Below are 17,155 nucleotides of genomic sequence, written 5' to 3' on the forward strand. Positions count from 1 at the left end.
CAAAATTACCACATTTCATATCCACCATGGATTCATATTCACTTTATGTTGTAAGACTTTATGTTCCTATGATAAAAGCCTATGTACTTTGTCAGTGAATTGAATCTTACTAAAACTATTAAACTAAAGCTTATTATAAACTGATTTTAGACTACAATCTTGGGAAACTAATTTTGACAGATTATGATTATTATTATCCAGGAACAATGTCTGCGGTACTTGACTACTCACAGTTGGCGGTGGTTCCTTCTTGTCCGGCCGAGCGTAGGTGGCGGTGGCTAGGAACATGCAGAGTGTAATCAAGTCAGCAGTGGCTGTGAAGGCTCTTTGGCTGAACTCACAGTCCCGTGGCAGTGGTTCAGTCTGACTCATCAGTCCGCGGCTGAACACCGCTAGGTTGAGGTCCGACCTCAGGGTGCGCCATATTTCACGCAGCAGCGCTCGTAGGGGACGCAGGTAGTCGTCTCGGTTGAGCAGTAACTCCTGCAGAGATGAGTTTTATTATAGAGTGAACAAGTTAAAGCATACAGAGCAAAAACGTACCAGAGTGGACCTACCTATATGGACCAGCTGTGGAGTTTCTTGTATTCAAATAGAAGATATTTTGTATTCAAATGGAAGATATTATGTATGAGCCACCCTTAGAGTAAGTTGCTGTTAAAGTTATATTTTTTCCTTTAGATTTTGTTACTGTGTTAGTTGTACAAAAAAAGCTTGATTGTCGTTTCAAAATAACTAAAGAGTTTGTTATTGAGTTTTCAAAAATTGACACATACCATACAGTATTTCATAAAGTTAGTTTGAGCTAGTTAGACTGAGTACAATTCAGTTACATCTTAGTTATGACAATTGTGACAAACCTGGAAAATATCAGCCAGAATAGTGGCTGCTGTGTCAGCTTCGTACTGAAACATCACAGAGAGCATCGCAAGGTTGTTGGGGTTGCGAGACTGTGACAGTTCATTGTAAATCGTGTGCTTCAACACTGTGGCCAGGTTGTCAGAATGGGCTATAATCAGTTCCCTAAAAATAAATTAACAATTTTAATTGAGTAAAAAAATTTTTTAAATTGATAAACAAACATAACTGTTTACAAACTAAAATTCCACTTTGTTTAATGACCTGTGTGGCATTGGCATTTAGATATTTAGATTGGATGATGATGTCATCATAAAAGTACCTAAAATATGATGAAAACTTTCCAGGACAGTTGTTCAATCATAATGGTTGCTCTTAACCTCTAAACTTAACAAAAAAATTGTATTTTTGACAGTGCCAATTCTTTTACTAGTCCCAACAAAATTTGATAGTCCAAATCCTAATGAAAGATGTTCTTTTAATTTAAATCATTTATCTATATCCTAGTGTATGAGTAAGAAAGAGTTATGTTGTTCAAGCCTTGTTTGATGAGAGCTTTTTACTTTCTATTTTCCAAACAAATTACTAAATAAAAGTTTATGTTATTTGGGGATCTGTTTCGGGTGGAAGACATTAGTTGGTGAACCAACACATAACCTTTGCCTTGTTTGAGCCACCATCTTGTGCAGAAATATCCATCATGTTCGCCTAGCAAATGTTTGTAATGATAAAAGTTTTTTTAGGATTGTTTTTGTTTATAGCCCTGAGTCTTGACTACTATACAATTCTACAAGTTTCCAGCTTATGCCGAGTTTATTCTTGGTATGTTTTCGGTACTTTTTCACCTGATGATGAGGTCTATTAGATACCAAATTGTTGAGAAAACTTGATTTTCCCGAGCATGATGGAACATGCCCGCAATGATTCCACAAATAATATAAACCATCACAAATTTTTTTGAACTATGAATAGAGATTTCTTTCTTTAACTTGTGAATGTACCTGATACAAGCAAGGTAGTAGTTGACGACCACTTTGCTCTTCAGTCTGATCTTGACCAATGCACTGATCACCTCCACGTCCTTCTGCGTGTGTCCTGTACAGTTGACGCAGACAGCCATGAGCAGTTCCTGCGCAGACCTCAGCAGTTTGGGATTCTGTAGCCACACTTCCAGTCTGGTGGCTGACATCATTCTCACCTGACAAAACAGACATTAACTCAGCTGTTGTCGTCAAAGAGTTTATTTAGTGATTACATTTTAAACCCTAGTTGTTGATAACAAATTTTTGAAAAGGTATGGAGTTAGCTATTTTAAGAAGTAGAATGGCAGCTATGCAACTCTCACAGTTTGAAGAGACTAAAACAGTCTTGCCAAAACAAACAGTGCTAGTTTTGTAACTGCCATTCTACTACAGAAACCCCTTGTAGTGGTGAAATATCAATTTGTGAAATTTTTGTATGCTCTCAACTGCCTGGAGATCTTTTCTTAAGCTAGTTAGTTTTGTTTCCAAGTTTCCATGCCTTCCTCCTAAATATATTGTATTGTTCCAAAAACTAATATCTATCTTTATAATATAATCTTCTACACAAGGTTATTGGTCCAATTAAAAGGGTCAGTCATTTAAAAATTATTCCAAAGCCACAGCTTTAAAGTAAAGTCATTACAAAAAGTATTCAACCTCTAATCTTGTGGACTTCATTGCTGAGGTCTATTATTATCAGTCACGGCTATAGGTGGGTGTTATTTAGCGTAGTTACTTAAGTGTTATCTATTAGATAATAGATTACTGAGAAAATTTGATTATTTTAATAATGTCATATGAACTGTTAGAAGGAGCAAGTGAAATAATGCTGGTTGTGTCTTCCTAATGGTGAGCATCACAAAATAATATAGTAACATTGTTAGAGATTACTGAGAATACAATTATTTGTGTAACTTCGTCTGAATTGTTAAAACAAACTAATGATATAACTATGAGAAATAAAAGTCCTGGACAAGTAAGTAATAGATAAAATAATAGGATTATTTTCACCTATTACAGAAAAAGCCATGGAACGTTCCTGACGTCATTGCAAAGTAACATTATTTCCCATCTCTCGCCATGGCTGTTAAATGACCCTTAATACTTGGTCCTTAGCCGACTATGAGTTTACTCTAGTATTTATGCATGTTAAATCAGAGTTTTTGGCACATGCAAGCTAGTAATGTCAACAAAGGATCATCTCACCTCTACAAGACCTGCAGCCGAGGCCAAGAGTTTGAGGAAGTTACGGGTGATGTTATCTGGAGCCTGTCGACGATTCAGATTCTCCTTCACTATCTCCACCACAGTGGCCTCCACACTATCTTGATTCATTGAAAATCTATACAGAAACATCAAAATTTTTTGTTTTATCAAGAATCATTCAATGTTTTTATGAATTAGACCAGTGTGTGTGGAGAAAATCAAATCAAATCAAAAGACGCAAGAGAAAATCACTTCCCTTGACATAAAAGATATCTGTTTACCTGTTGATGACGGGGATGAACTCGAGGATCTCTTTAGCGATGGTTGACGAAGGTCCTGTCAAAGCTATAGACTCCGGATCATCAGCGAGCTCCGGCCTGGACTCTGCTGGAGCAGCCTTCGTACTGAAGGCCGTCAGCACATTGTCTACAAACCCCTTACAGTTCTCCTGATCAACCCACAGGCGTTCACCTAGTGAGTCTTCTATGTAAAGCTGAAAACAAACATTTAAAAAATCAACACTTGCTTAAATACAATATAATAACTTCTATTTAATATCATACGAGAATCTCAAAGAAATTGAGCTGATGTTGATAGTGGGAAGGCCTTTCCAGTTTTTAGCAATAAACTCCGAACTGAGAATTGACATAAAAAGTCAGTTTCTTTTTATTGGTTATTGTATAATCATTTTGCCCATCGTGGTAGTTGGTGAGGAAGAAGGGCATAAAAGGTTAATGATGCAATAAAAACCCCATTAGCAGTCCCAAACCCACCAATATTTTATCATGACAATAATCATTTTTTGTCTACTCCCATCAAGTTAAGTACTTCCAAGAACTTGTTGAGTCAATAGTTAAGCTCATAAAAGTTTTATTACTTTGATTGTTACCGGTACTCACTGATATTCCTTTACGATTTCCAATATTAATTATTCGGGTAATTATGAAATCCAAAACTCATTTTATCATAGGAAATAATAGTTTTATGATGTTTATTAAATTTTGCTTCTGATTGCTCAAACAGTATTTTTGTTGTGAACATTCAATTTACGGCTGGCCATTGTCTACTGCCATACAATTGTTCATTCTTTATATTTAACTAGTAACTATGTGTTATGGCTATTTTATCTTCCAATTGGCAAAACCACAAGCATTGCTGTTGGTATATTTTTATCGTTATGCCGGTCTACTTGGTCTCAAATAATGTAGTTGCATTTTCTGTACCTTTATCTTATAATGTTGATTTTTTAGGTTTAAATAAGTTAAGTTTTTTGTTTTCATCAAATTTCCCATATAGGGAATAATCTATTACTGTAGGTCTCATGGTAAGACCTAGACCCAGGACCGATTTACTATTTGTTTTTAAATCCCCAGAGGCCAAAAACAACCTCCGTTAAAATTCATATATATATATTATGTGTGTGTGTGTGTCCGTTAGCACGAAAACTTGAGCAAAAATAATCCGATTGAAATGAAATTTGGTACAAATCTATAAACCTACTACGTTTATTCAAACGAGCTCCCAAAACAGCATGATCGGACTATAGGAACGGGGGTTTATGAGGGCTTTTATGGGGTAAAAATAGGTTTTTCCCATTTTTGACCTTAAAAACACAAAATTTCACAATTTCTATCCAAACCATTTTGTAGAGCTTAAAAAAAGAATTTTTTTTGTACATTGAAGCGCTGTTGTAGCCTAACGGTTACGGAGATAATTAAAATAATTGTAAATTTTAAATTCCCATGTTATTCTTGTGGAGACTGTTGTAGTTTTTGCTTGTTTATGGATATATTTTAATCAAATTTGGCAATTTTATTTATTTCATACTTAAGCTATAACATTTACTGGCAACAACACTACCTAAATATCATTAAAAAAATATTTTTGAGGTGGGGTCCCCTGGGACCGCCCTTGCGATCAAGAAAATACTTTGTTTAACATTTTACTTCACCTTGGTTACAACAAAACATAGCAGAAATAACTTTTGAACAAAGAATCATAAATAAGTTACCTAGCAACAAAACTCATAATTGAAATGAACTTCAAACAAGTGACAAGCTCTCTGTATCGTGAGTAAGAGGCCGCCAACCTCTTTAAAAAAAAAAAAAAAAAAAAAATATATATATAATAAGAAATTGAAGAGTAAAACTATAATTTAGAAACATGTAGATAAGTTTGATCATATCCATACCTTTTTATGAATTGATTATGAGAACAAGTAGGCCTAGATTATTTTGGATATGATTAAAAGTATCTTAATTGAATTTCTAGCTTAGCTTTTATTTGTTAAACTCGTCCCATTTCTATGGTAGTATTTTGATTAGCCATAATAAGTATGATTTCAAATGTTTTTTTCTGTTTCATATAGGAAATCCTACATTATTTAAGTTGAAATTAACCCTTAGAGTGCCAGGCGAGAAATAAAAGTAACGCTCAAAAAATGCCGATGATTTTTCCCGAAGGTCGCGCTAAAAATGCCGAGCGCGATCTGGCGATTTTTAGGTTAAAGTTTCGTAAAAATCGAATTTTCGATATTTCGACCAACGAAAATCGATGTATCGCATCTAGTAACTTTCGACTCAATGTTAATATATGGGTTAAAAGAATCCGAGTATCCATTCGGTTGTTATGACAACTGTTCGATCATTACGAAACGTCCGGTCAGCCGGACGTTGGCACTTTTGGCTCGTTCTAAAAACGTCCGGTCGGCCGGACGTCGGCACTTTTGGCTCGTTTTAAAAACGTCCGGTTAACGTCCGGTTCCCCGGACGTTGGCACTCAAAGGGTTAAATGTAAAAAGATGTACAAAACGTCAAATAAAATCATAAGGAAAAACAATTACCTTATGCTCTGTTTTAGGTTTATTTTTTAACACTATTGGTTGTTTCATGATTTCATAGTTCCGAGCTCTAAAAATCACTAAACTTGCAAACAAGAACACGTTTCAAAGTTACATGAAGGAATGTAGTTAGCACTGCATTTCATCAACACTGAAATCAATAAATTTTGAAACCTACTATAAGTAAGTTCTGAAGATATATCTATATTTATAGTGAATCAAAAATATTGAGTTTTAAATTGTACTTCCTTATAAATAGCTAAAAGGTTTTGATTTATTTTTGAAAACCATATGTTTTATTTTTTTGTTTGTTTACATAAAAAAAAATAGGGTACTTTAGTCAATACTTTTAATAGGCAGATTTTATTTTGAATGTACAGCTATAGATTTAACCTTCAGTATCCAATAGTCAAATAGTCTATGATTTAACTGAGATCCGATGAGAAATGTGTTGCTAATAAAAACGATACGATGAGAAATGTGTTGCTAATAAAAACAACTTGTTTAACATCTTTAATACTGTTATAATATATTTCCAAAATGAAAATGATGTTGAATTAAATTAACACAATGTTACAAGTTTTTTAATACTTTCTAACTAGTTTTTAAGTAGCTCAGTGTCTCGGATGAAAGAAAACAGCAATAAAACCAAGATAAGCCAGTTTAGTTATTTATAGACCAATTTTATGATGCAAAAATTATTAGAAGGTACCTATTATTACTTCATTGCTTTAAAGCTAATGTGCCTAACATAAAATAACAATTTTAAGAATCATTTACTAGCTGGTTGAATTGTAAATGTTATTTTTATATTGAATAGGATGGTCCTCATGTTTTGTATATACTTAAATCCTTTTTTTCACAAGCAATAAATAATTAAATGAGACAAGTTTTGAAAAATAATCGAGGGATAAACAAAATATTTCCAGTAAATGTTGGTTATGAGGTTTAACCTCACAAGATAATGGTAGTCAGAGTTAAAATAACTACCTACAAAACAAACACGGGAACACTAACTTTAAACTCTTTGGGTTAAAATATGCACATAGGTGGCGTCCTTATCGATATTACAAGATTAAACACATCAAGATGTATGTTGTCAAATTGAAATCTAGGATCCCTGTTTTAAGAAAATATTTTTAAATCTAAAAAAAAAATCAAATCAAACATCATTTATTCCATTATAAACAAATATTACAAAACAGTATTCTTAATAATAATGGAACTTCCCCACATAGGCGAAGCCTGTGCGTGGGGAACGAGTTATTATCAGACCATCCATACACATTTACCAAAAAGGAAAAAAAACAATTTTACAAGGAAGCTACAGCAGATAACGAAAGTATTATGGAAATTGGAAATATCTGAAAAGTGTAAAGATAGAGACAAATCTATAAAAAAAGAAGAAGAAAGTAATAATAATAATACATGATAAAAAAACTAGTAAAAAGGGTATTTAAGGGTATTTAATAATACTGTGAAAAGCACTGGGACTTGGAAACCATTCATACAACTTCTACCCACACTCACCCATCTTAATTCCATCAAAGAAATAATAGTGTTTTCTTATATTTATCCAAAGATTTAAAACAATATAATGAAGTACACAATATTACTGCTTTTAGTTGTTCAATGGCACGAAATCTTATGAAGGAGCAGTACAAATTTATTAATAACATTTATCAATTTAACGTTTGTTTTCATTGAAACTGTACATCCTTTTCACAACAACTTTGCCTCAGCAAGTATTTAGCTTATCCAAGTGGGAGAAATTATGTAAAAAAATTCCTTATTTATAAGGAAAATACTTACATATTTGTAACTCCTTAATAATACTTGTTAGGTACTTTTATTGACATATAATACTTTGAAATAAAATAAGTACCTAGACTAGTGTGTGTTTCACTAAGTGTTATCTAATTGAAAACAAGACTCTAATGTTTCTTTTTATCTTGTGTTTCAGATTGTTTGGGAGGAGACGTACAGCTTGCAGCCATGTTAGCTACCTTTTAGCAACTGTTCAAAAATCTTCGAAGGACTCTCGACACACATACAAACTACACCAGGGTGGTCCAAAGGACATTTTGCCGGTTTCCTCTTAGAGTCTTTTATAAGGCTCATTGGAGACTTGTGACGTGTCGGCCCTGTCCCATGCGGTTACTTTATCTGACAAAGCCTAAACGTTTTCAATGCAATCATCTCATATCCCTGAAAACTTCTGACCTAGTTACTCTATAAATATTCTCTAATTTTCTTCACATGTTATTTTGCGACTCGCTTGTCTTGGCCCGTAGTCTTCAGACCACCTTGCAACCTCCCTACATCCCTCCCTGTGACATCTGTCACCGTGACACACATAGTTGGGTGAAGGAGTTACCCGCTTACGAGCCTGGTCAACATACTTCGAGACCCATTACACCTCAGAATAGTAGTTTGTTCACTCCTTGTGGGTGGACCAGAAATGTTCTAGGTGTCAGACGAGGCGACTCACACAGTTCACACTCTGCTTCAACAAAATATTTATTTCTACATGGCTGCAGATTTATGGCCTTATCACTCTGAATTGAGTCAGAAGAATGAAAAGGAAACTTTGGACACAACCCTACAACAGGTAGCTTTCCATGTTCATTTTGGTAGAGTTGGTGTGTAAGGAATGTTACTTCTAGACAGAAATAGGCCTAAATGTGTTAAAAAAAGTAAAAACTTTACAGATAATCAATCAGTAAACATATATGAAATCTAAATTTCTACAGCTAACAGTAGTGTAGGCCTAATTAAAAACACAGCCATCAATAGTAAATGGGTGAACCCAAAAGCAAAGTTCTTTCTTAAGAAATAATTACTCATTTATTGTGTTTACCTAAAGACAGGTAAAATTGAACTTGGCAATAAAGAATTACGTATATCAATAGGAAAATATCCCTAATGACTAGTCCCTACAATAACTACAGCTCTAATACTAATTATTGATCAAACATAATCCTCACTTAACGAGTTTTTTGTTCTAGACAAGCTACAAGAATCATCTTTCAACCTTATAACTTCTGAGCAAACTGACAGAGAACAACTCATCCAGTTCATCTCTATAGGATTCCAAATTAAATCAGGTAAATACTCTACACAAAAATACCTGTATCAGTCTCTATTTCTTTCTGTGGCGATGGGTAAGTGGCAACATTTTTAATATTTATTTAACCAGCATAAAAACTTGTAACATTGTGATTCATCTTAAAGAATATATTTTTATGATCTTAATAATCCTATAAGTCAAAGGCACTGAGTTAAAACTAAACAAGATTTTAGTTTGTTAATTGTACTGAAGAAGGGAAGTATGATAGGCAGGAACGCAACCTGAGGTGATAAGATAACGGACGTACCTACTGTACTGCAGTGTGGACTTAAACTTCGTTGGGTTAGCGGCGTCTGTTACTGATCAATTCCACAAGTCTCAAAAATGCAAAAACTTCACATTATTCAAGTTTATTTATTTTTTAATTCTTGAACCTTGAAATAAACTGTGAAGCTTGTACTAACCTAGGTAGCCTACATTTAATTTTATATATCTCAAAATAGTTTGAAAATCGCTCATTTAAGCCCGTCATATTCAATTTTTTATTTAGGGGGAACCCCCGGACCGTCCTCTTTTGCTGGGGGATCAATAGTATTTAAAAAAGTGATTTAAGGGGGAAACCGAAAACCGACAACTGATTTAAAAAAACCAAAACCAAAACCGAACCGATAAAACCAGCAACCGACCCATTACTATTTATGTATATATCAAACTAGTTACCATCGGTTAACAGGTTTAAGGTTATTAATTATTCTCATCCCCACACAGGGGCTATAAAGATGTCTCGCGTGTATGGTTAAATTTAACTCAACATTGTGACTGTTTTGGAAGTTTAGTGGCCTTTTGCTATCTTCGCAGGGAAAACGGCAAATTTTTACAAAGAGAAAATTATGAGCCAAACAGGATTCAGAATAAGTAGGCCTAATCTAATATATCTATGCGTATAAATCTAACCTAGCAATCTGCAATCTGTAATTTTGTCTGTCGGACCATTGCTGTGTTAGTTTAGTGATATTATTTATATTGTCTTGAAAAAGTTGTTGTTACAGTTATGCAATTATACTTTATGATTATTAGCCCTGACTGGGTTATTTTAGTTTTGCGTGAAATGACTACTAACCTTGACAAACACATCAGGCCAACGTCGACTGTCCTGGTAGGCTCTCATTAGCAGGTTGGTAGCCAACACTGGTAACACTGGACTCTTGGTCTTGAAAGCGAGGTTAGGATCCCTCCGCAGCACAGAACACAGCGCACTCATGATATACTCATTGGTGAACACTAAACTTTTGATCTTACTCAAGTATATAAGGCTCTGAATCAGACTGGCGTCTGGTTTAAACCTTTGCTGCTTCAGTGTTTTTATGGCTCCACAGATGTAGCCAACCTATGAACAAAACACTGGAGAATTAGTCTATAAGAGAAAAAAAACAGTTTACAAGTGCTGTATAGATTTGTTTTATTTTTGTACTATGATGTTTGATGTAATTATTGTGCCTTGTTTTTAAGGCAGATAAAGTGAAGGTTTAGTGTTAAACGAATAATTCATATTATTTTCTTCCAACCAAGATTCGCTAATTATTTCAACAAGATAATTTATCAAAAGTCGGTCACTAAGTTTAAGCCACACAATATCGTATGTTTTCACCATACAAACCGTCTACTTTCACCCCGTTTATAACAACCTCTTTACTACGCACAGGATGACTGATTGTTTCTCCGCATCTTTCCTCCTCCCAGGTCAAGTAGTTACCTATCCCACGCAAATAACTTCATAAAGTGTAAGAGTTTGTTCCTTTTTTTCAAAAATTTGAATTATTACCTACAGTTTTTTCTGAAAATAAAATGTGAATTAAGATTTAAATTTCTCATGCAAAACATAAATTATGGTTAAAACGAATGTTTTGTAGCTAAAAAATAGTTCTTTAAATCAGTCACCTACCACTTTATCATGGTCGTTTGCAGTCGAGGCGTCACTGATAAGCGTAATGAAATCTGCTGGATCAAAATCCAAAGCGAAATTTTCCCAGGCGTCTGAGTTGTCCTGGGAGGGAACAGAAGAGCTGCGTACGATTCCTCCAGACACTACTGTGGAACTGTGGGCGAGCTTGGCTTTCTTGGGCGGCAACAGTGCCGACGGCGGCACAACTCCTTCTCTTTTTCTATCACCTACAAAAGAGAAAGTAGCATTTAGTAGAAAGTAGAAAGTAAACACCTACAGTATACTCTGGGGAAATTTTATCTTCCTTGTGCCCCCAAAAAAAACCTAAAACCACTTACGCCCCCTAGGCCTGGGCACATTAACAGAAGTAGTTCTGGACTAGGCGACACTAACTTAATTAAGTACATTACTTAAACTGTAGTTTTTTTTGTGGACAAAATCTACTTTGAGCTAAACTCCACAAGCGCCCTCTTAAGGGTTATGGAACAGTAGGTAAGTTATCTAACCCTAGTTTACCTTAAAAATAAAAATAAATTCTCAGAACACCAACCAGACAATGTGTGACTTGTTCCGGGCTTGCTATGAGGCACTGGCACTGAACGTTTTGTTGGTTCATTTCCTGCTTTTGCTCCTAACGCATATACTTCCCAAGGATGCTGTGGAGCTTTACTCTTTCCTCCTCTTCCTCCTGAACTAGATTTTCCCCGGTCCATTTTTAGAGCAGTATCATATTGGTCACCTGAAAATAACTGTTATCTTAGTTGAAAATAATGAATAAACAGTCTAGGCTCCAACAATATTAACTTTAGTATTACCTACTTAAAAGTTGGAAAATTAGGTAGAAACGTTTTCTGTTCAGTTCTCAATTGTAGATAAGTTAATGTGTAGGCCTAAGTTAAATACCATAGAAATCTTCTAGTAAATTTGAAGGGCTGCACTTTACTTTACGTCCTACACTCATTCGAATGAAAATAGCGATCGATATATCGATTATTTCATTGTTTTTGTTTGTAGGCCTAGCCTATAGGCTAACTCATTTTTAAAGAACTTCACCATGAATTATCGAGAATTTAGTCAGAGTATTTTATCTCAAAAAATCATTGGGAACTGGCATATAAGGAGAAAATTTATCGTATCATTTTGCTGAATAAGTTATCTGTATCATAGGGATGTAAAGATTTCTAAGGAAGACCCTTTCTTTTTCTTCGTTAAAGCTGTGAAACAATTATATCCTGGAAGATTTCATGTACGTTTAGAAAGTTATATCTAGAATGATGCTATAAGTTATAACTTAATTTTACCAATTTGGTATTTGGTTTTTTTATCCTATTAAATCGTTAAGATATTTTTTAATTATTTACAAATTTCAGATAAGCTAACTTAAATTACGGCTGATATATTTTAAAACGATATTAGATATAGATTAGGATGCACGTAAAACTGCCAATAAACCAGCATTAAGCTATGACGTCAGCGTCAGATCAGTAGATCAAGAAGGCCGTGGCTGAAAAACTTCCTAACCTCAAAATGCGTTTTTCACTATAAAATGTAAAACATATACCTTTTAGGCAGTTTCAGAGTGTTTTTTATACAAAAATACAAATTGTTTATAACTGAGGTGATTAAATGAAGTATAATAACCACTAATAACACTTGTTTCTATACCATAATTGTATCTCGCAATGTACTCACACGTGCAAAGATAGTATAAAAACCTGAGCTAGTAAAAACAATATTCTGCAAAAACGGTTTATACGATTTTGGTAATTTTTATGTAGTATGATTATAAGTATTTAAGCAACCTGAGAAATAATTTGCAATCCCATACCATGGTTATGATGGAATCTATTAGATGAAGAATTTGAACCTGTCACTTATAACTTAAGACAACTATTTTTACATTTTGTATAAACATTATATCTCAAAAATCGTTTACGATTTTAATGATTTATATGTAGTATGATCATGATGTCTTAAGCTACCTGTGAAATAAATTGCATTACCATACCATGGTTATGATGGAATCTATAAGTGGTAGAAGTTGTGCCTGTTCATTTCAAGGCAACTGATCTGCCGATTTAGTTAAAAATGTATATCTCAAAAATCGTTTAAACAATTTTATTGATTTTTATGTAGTATGATCATCATGTTTTAAGCTACCTGAGAAATAAATTGCATTCCCATACCATTGTTATGATGGTTTCTATAAGAGGTAGAAGTTGGGCCTGTTCATTTCTAGGCTACTGACTTGCCGATTTAGTTAAAAATGTATATCTCAAAAATCGTTTAAACAATTTTATAGATTTTTATGTAGTATGATCATCATGTTTTAAGCTACCTGAGAAATAAATTGCATTCCCATACCATTGTTATGATGGTTTCTATAAGAGGTAGAAGTTGGGCCTGTTCATTTCTAGGCTACTGACTTGTCGATTCAGTTAAAATTGTATATCTCAAAAATCGTTTAAACGATTTTAATCATTTTTATGTAGTATGATCATAATGTCTTAAGCTACCTGTAAAATAATTTGCATTCCCATACCATTCTTATGACGGTTTCTATAAGAGGTAGAAGTTGGGCCTGTTCATTCCTAGGTTACTGATTGGCCGATATAGTTAAAAATTTATATCTCGAAAACCGTTTACAAGATTTTTATGATTTTTATGTAGTAGGATCATAATGTCCTACTCTAACTGAGAAATAAATTGCATTACCATACCATGGTTATGATGGGTTCTACAACAGGTAGAAGTTGGGCTACAGTAGTTCATTTCTAGGCTATACTGATTTGACGAATTAGTTAAAAATTTATATCTCAAAAACCGTTTACAACATATTGATGAATCTTATGTGGTATGATCATAATGTTATAAACTACCTGTGAAATAATTTGCATTACCATACCATGGTTATGATGGGTTCTACAACAGGTAGAAGTTGGGCTAGTTCATTTCTAGGCTACTGATTTGCCGATATAGTTAAAAATTTATATCTCGAAAACCGTATACAAGATTTTTATGATTTTTATGTAGTATGATTATAATGTCTTACTCTAACTGAGAAATAAATTACATTTCCATACCATGGTTATGATGGAATCTATAAGTGGTAGAAGTTGTGCCTGTTCATTTCAAGGCATCTGATCTGCCGATTTAGTTAAAAATGTATATATCAAAAATCGTTTAAACAATTTTAATGATTTTTATGTAGTATGATCATCATGTTTTAAGCTACCTGAGAAATAAATTGCATTACCATACCATGGTTATGATGGGTTCTACAACAGGTAGAAGTTGGGCTAGTTCATTTCTAGGCTATACTGATTTGACGAATTAGTTAAAAATTTATATCTCGAAAACCGTTTACAACATATTGATGAATCTTATGTGGTATGATCATAATGTCATAATCTACCTGTGAAATAAATTGCATTACCATACCATGGTTATGATGGGTTCTACAACAGGTAGAAGTTGGGCTAGTTCATTTCTAGGCTACTTATTGGCCGATATAGTTAAAAATTTATATCTCGAAAACCGTTTACAAGATTTTGATGATTTTTTTGTAATAGGATCATAATGTCTTACTCAAATTTGTCTGACCAAATTTGGAAAATGTTTTTATTTCTTACTAACTATTAACATTTTACTAAAAAAGGTTTACCCTCCCTGATGCAGCAAACCTAAGTACCTGTTAAAATAATTCTATTTAAATAGGAAATAAATGTTAAATTTTTAAGTAGACATTTTAGTGTAAATCCAATCAGACATATGGAAATTCGCTTAGTCTGCAGGTATGCTGCGGCGGGGGTATTTTACCACTGTGGTCTGCCATTATGTTAAAAAGCAAAGTTAATGTTACAGCATTAAAGAGATTAAGCAATGCCCCGGTTGAAAGTTGGTTTGGTATGGTTAAAAATGTAATTTTAAAGGGACAAACTAATCTCAGAGCTAACAGGTTTATTAGGATGGTGATGGTAAGAAGGGTTATTGAGGCCCGTTGCAAAGAAATCACACTAAACATACCTAAGGAAGGTTGCTGTGTTCGTAAACCGAGGAATAATGTGGTTAAAAGACATTTGAAATTGAGTACTAAATCTAAGAAAAATTCTAAAGCACAGACAGTACCTGATAACAATAAAACTGGAATGCTTTTGCTGTCAGATTAAGACATGGATGTTGTCGAGGAGTCTTGGGAAAACCCCTCTAAGATAACTCGCCCAAGCTATTTCCAATCTAAGTACTTGCAAAATCATGTTCAAAAACCTTACGTTATGACACATGAACACCAATTAACGATAACAAATCTGATTTTAGATAATGGCTTGATTTCTGACCCTAACTATTATACTCAATTACCACAGAGGAAAAATTACACTGTTTGTTCCATCGAAGGTCGGAACAACTCAAAGTGTTGCTTGTACATTAATGATATTGAACTGTTACGGGGCAAATCTTGGCTGGACAACTGTGTCATAGAGGCTGTAGGGCTTATACTCATGGGAAAAGACAACCATAACAGTTCAATAGTTCATGACAATGTTGCAACATTAAGTCTTGTCCAAGGAGAAGATATCAAACCTAACCACTGGTTGCTTACAAAATCAATTGTAGATATTTCTGTTGCAGAACAGCTATTTTTCCCATTGAACATTGATAACGTGCACTGGGTTTTAGGCTATGCAAACGTGAAGGACCATACATTTTACCTTATTGATCCTTCATCAGATTTTGTCAATCCTAACAGAAAAAAGTATATATTTAACAACTTTCTAAAATTTTACTCAAACATAACCAACACTGACTTTGATGACATAGTCAAATCATGGCAACATGGCCATTTAAGACATCCTGTTCAAACTGACAGTTACAATTGTGGTGTATTCATTTTGTATTTCATAGAACAATTAAAAACAAATGGTTTAATAGACTTGATGTTTGATGCAGATCAACATAGAATATTGTTATTCAAAAAGCTCCTTAGCTATTCAGGCTATATGGTTAATACATGTTACATTTGCAATGGACAATTTCCCGACTCACCAAGAAACCAAAATGACTTTTGCGTTGAATGTACTGCTTGTAAAAGATGGTTTAACACTAGTAAGAAAGGTGGTGGAAATTGCTTACCACCTGATGTGCCAAGTTCTACTCAAGTGTTAAAACACATAGATTTCTTTTGTATTTTATGCAGGTACTACCAAACTAAATATTTACAACAACAAAAATAAGAGTAATAGGTTGCCTTCATTCACTGTCTCTAATAGTCTTTAAAAAGTATAGGCTGTAAAATTTATATTTAAATAAAACAGTGATTATCATTATTACATTACAAACCACATGAGAACACTGTTAAATTCTTACTAATATTTACTAAAATCATCCTCAAGGTTTTCACATCCAACATTGGCCTACAGTCTAAATGAAACAGTGGTAAGGGTATAAACTACGGCGAGGTAAGGAGCAGCTATAAGGGGAGGAGGAGGCTGCAATAAAAAAAATTAAAATTGACAATGTAACATATAATTAAAAGCCTAAACAAAATGATACACCATTCTTAAAAATATATTACCTTACTTAAGATAAATTGACCCAGTGGTAAAAATTATGGCGAGGTAAGGAGCAGCTATAAGGGGAGGAGGAGGCTGCAATAAAACAAATAAATAGTCAATGTAACATTTAATGTAAAGTCTACAGAAAAAGAAAAAAAAATTACCCAGTGGTAAAATTATGGTGATAAATTTGAAATATATTTTTTTTTATCTGAAAAATCGGTAGCAGAGTAAGGTGCAGCCCTAACTTCTACCACATCATACAGAAACCATCATAAGCATTGAATGGGTTCTACCTGTTATAGAACCCATCATAATCATGGTATGGGAATGCAATTTATTTCACAGGTAGCTTATGACATTATGATCATACCACATAAGATTCATTAAAATCGTGTAAACGGTTTTTGAGATATAAATTTTTATCTTAATCGGTCAATCAGTAACCTAACAATGAACAGGCCCAACTTCTACCTCTTATACAAACCACCATAACCATGGTATGGAAATGAAATTTATTTCACAAGTACTTTATGACATTATGATCATACCACATAAGATTCATTAAAATCTTGTAAACGGTTTTCGAGATATAAATTTTTAACTATATCGGCAAATCAGTAGCCTAGAAATGAACTAGCCCAACTTCTACCTGTTGTAGAACCC

The 17,155-nt window shown here is 33.8% G+C and overlaps 1 protein-coding gene across 1 annotated transcript in view; it reads right to left on the reverse strand.

Annotated features, from left to right (window-relative positions):
* LOC129000957 (integrator complex subunit 1-like) overlaps positions 1–17,155 on the reverse strand; it is a 46,945-nt gene that overhangs the window by 25,949 nt on the left and 3,841 nt on the right. The window contains exons 2-9 of the mRNA XM_054428054.1: positions 11,488–11,676; positions 10,938–11,164; positions 10,116–10,382; positions 3,368–3,579; positions 3,087–3,222; positions 1,860–2,056; positions 861–1,023; positions 232–483 (exon numbers count right to left, since the gene is read on the reverse strand). Coding sequence (XP_054284029.1) covers positions 232–483; positions 861–1,023; positions 1,860–2,056; positions 3,087–3,222; positions 3,368–3,579; positions 10,116–10,382; positions 10,938–11,164; positions 11,488–11,650 — 1,617 coding nt within the window. The 5' untranslated portion in view covers positions 11,651–11,676. The remainder of the gene's footprint in view (positions 1–231; positions 484–860; positions 1,024–1,859; positions 2,057–3,086; positions 3,223–3,367; positions 3,580–10,115; positions 10,383–10,937; positions 11,165–11,487; positions 11,677–17,155) is intronic.

The sequence above is a fragment of the Macrosteles quadrilineatus genome, unplaced genomic scaffold, assembly GCF_028750875.1.
Source record: "Macrosteles quadrilineatus isolate MER2022 unplaced genomic scaffold, UCM_ALF_1.0 Scaffold_8__2_contigs__length_117827958, whole genome shotgun sequence".
Taxonomy (NCBI): Eukaryota; Metazoa; Arthropoda; class Insecta; order Hemiptera; family Cicadellidae; genus Macrosteles; species Macrosteles quadrilineatus.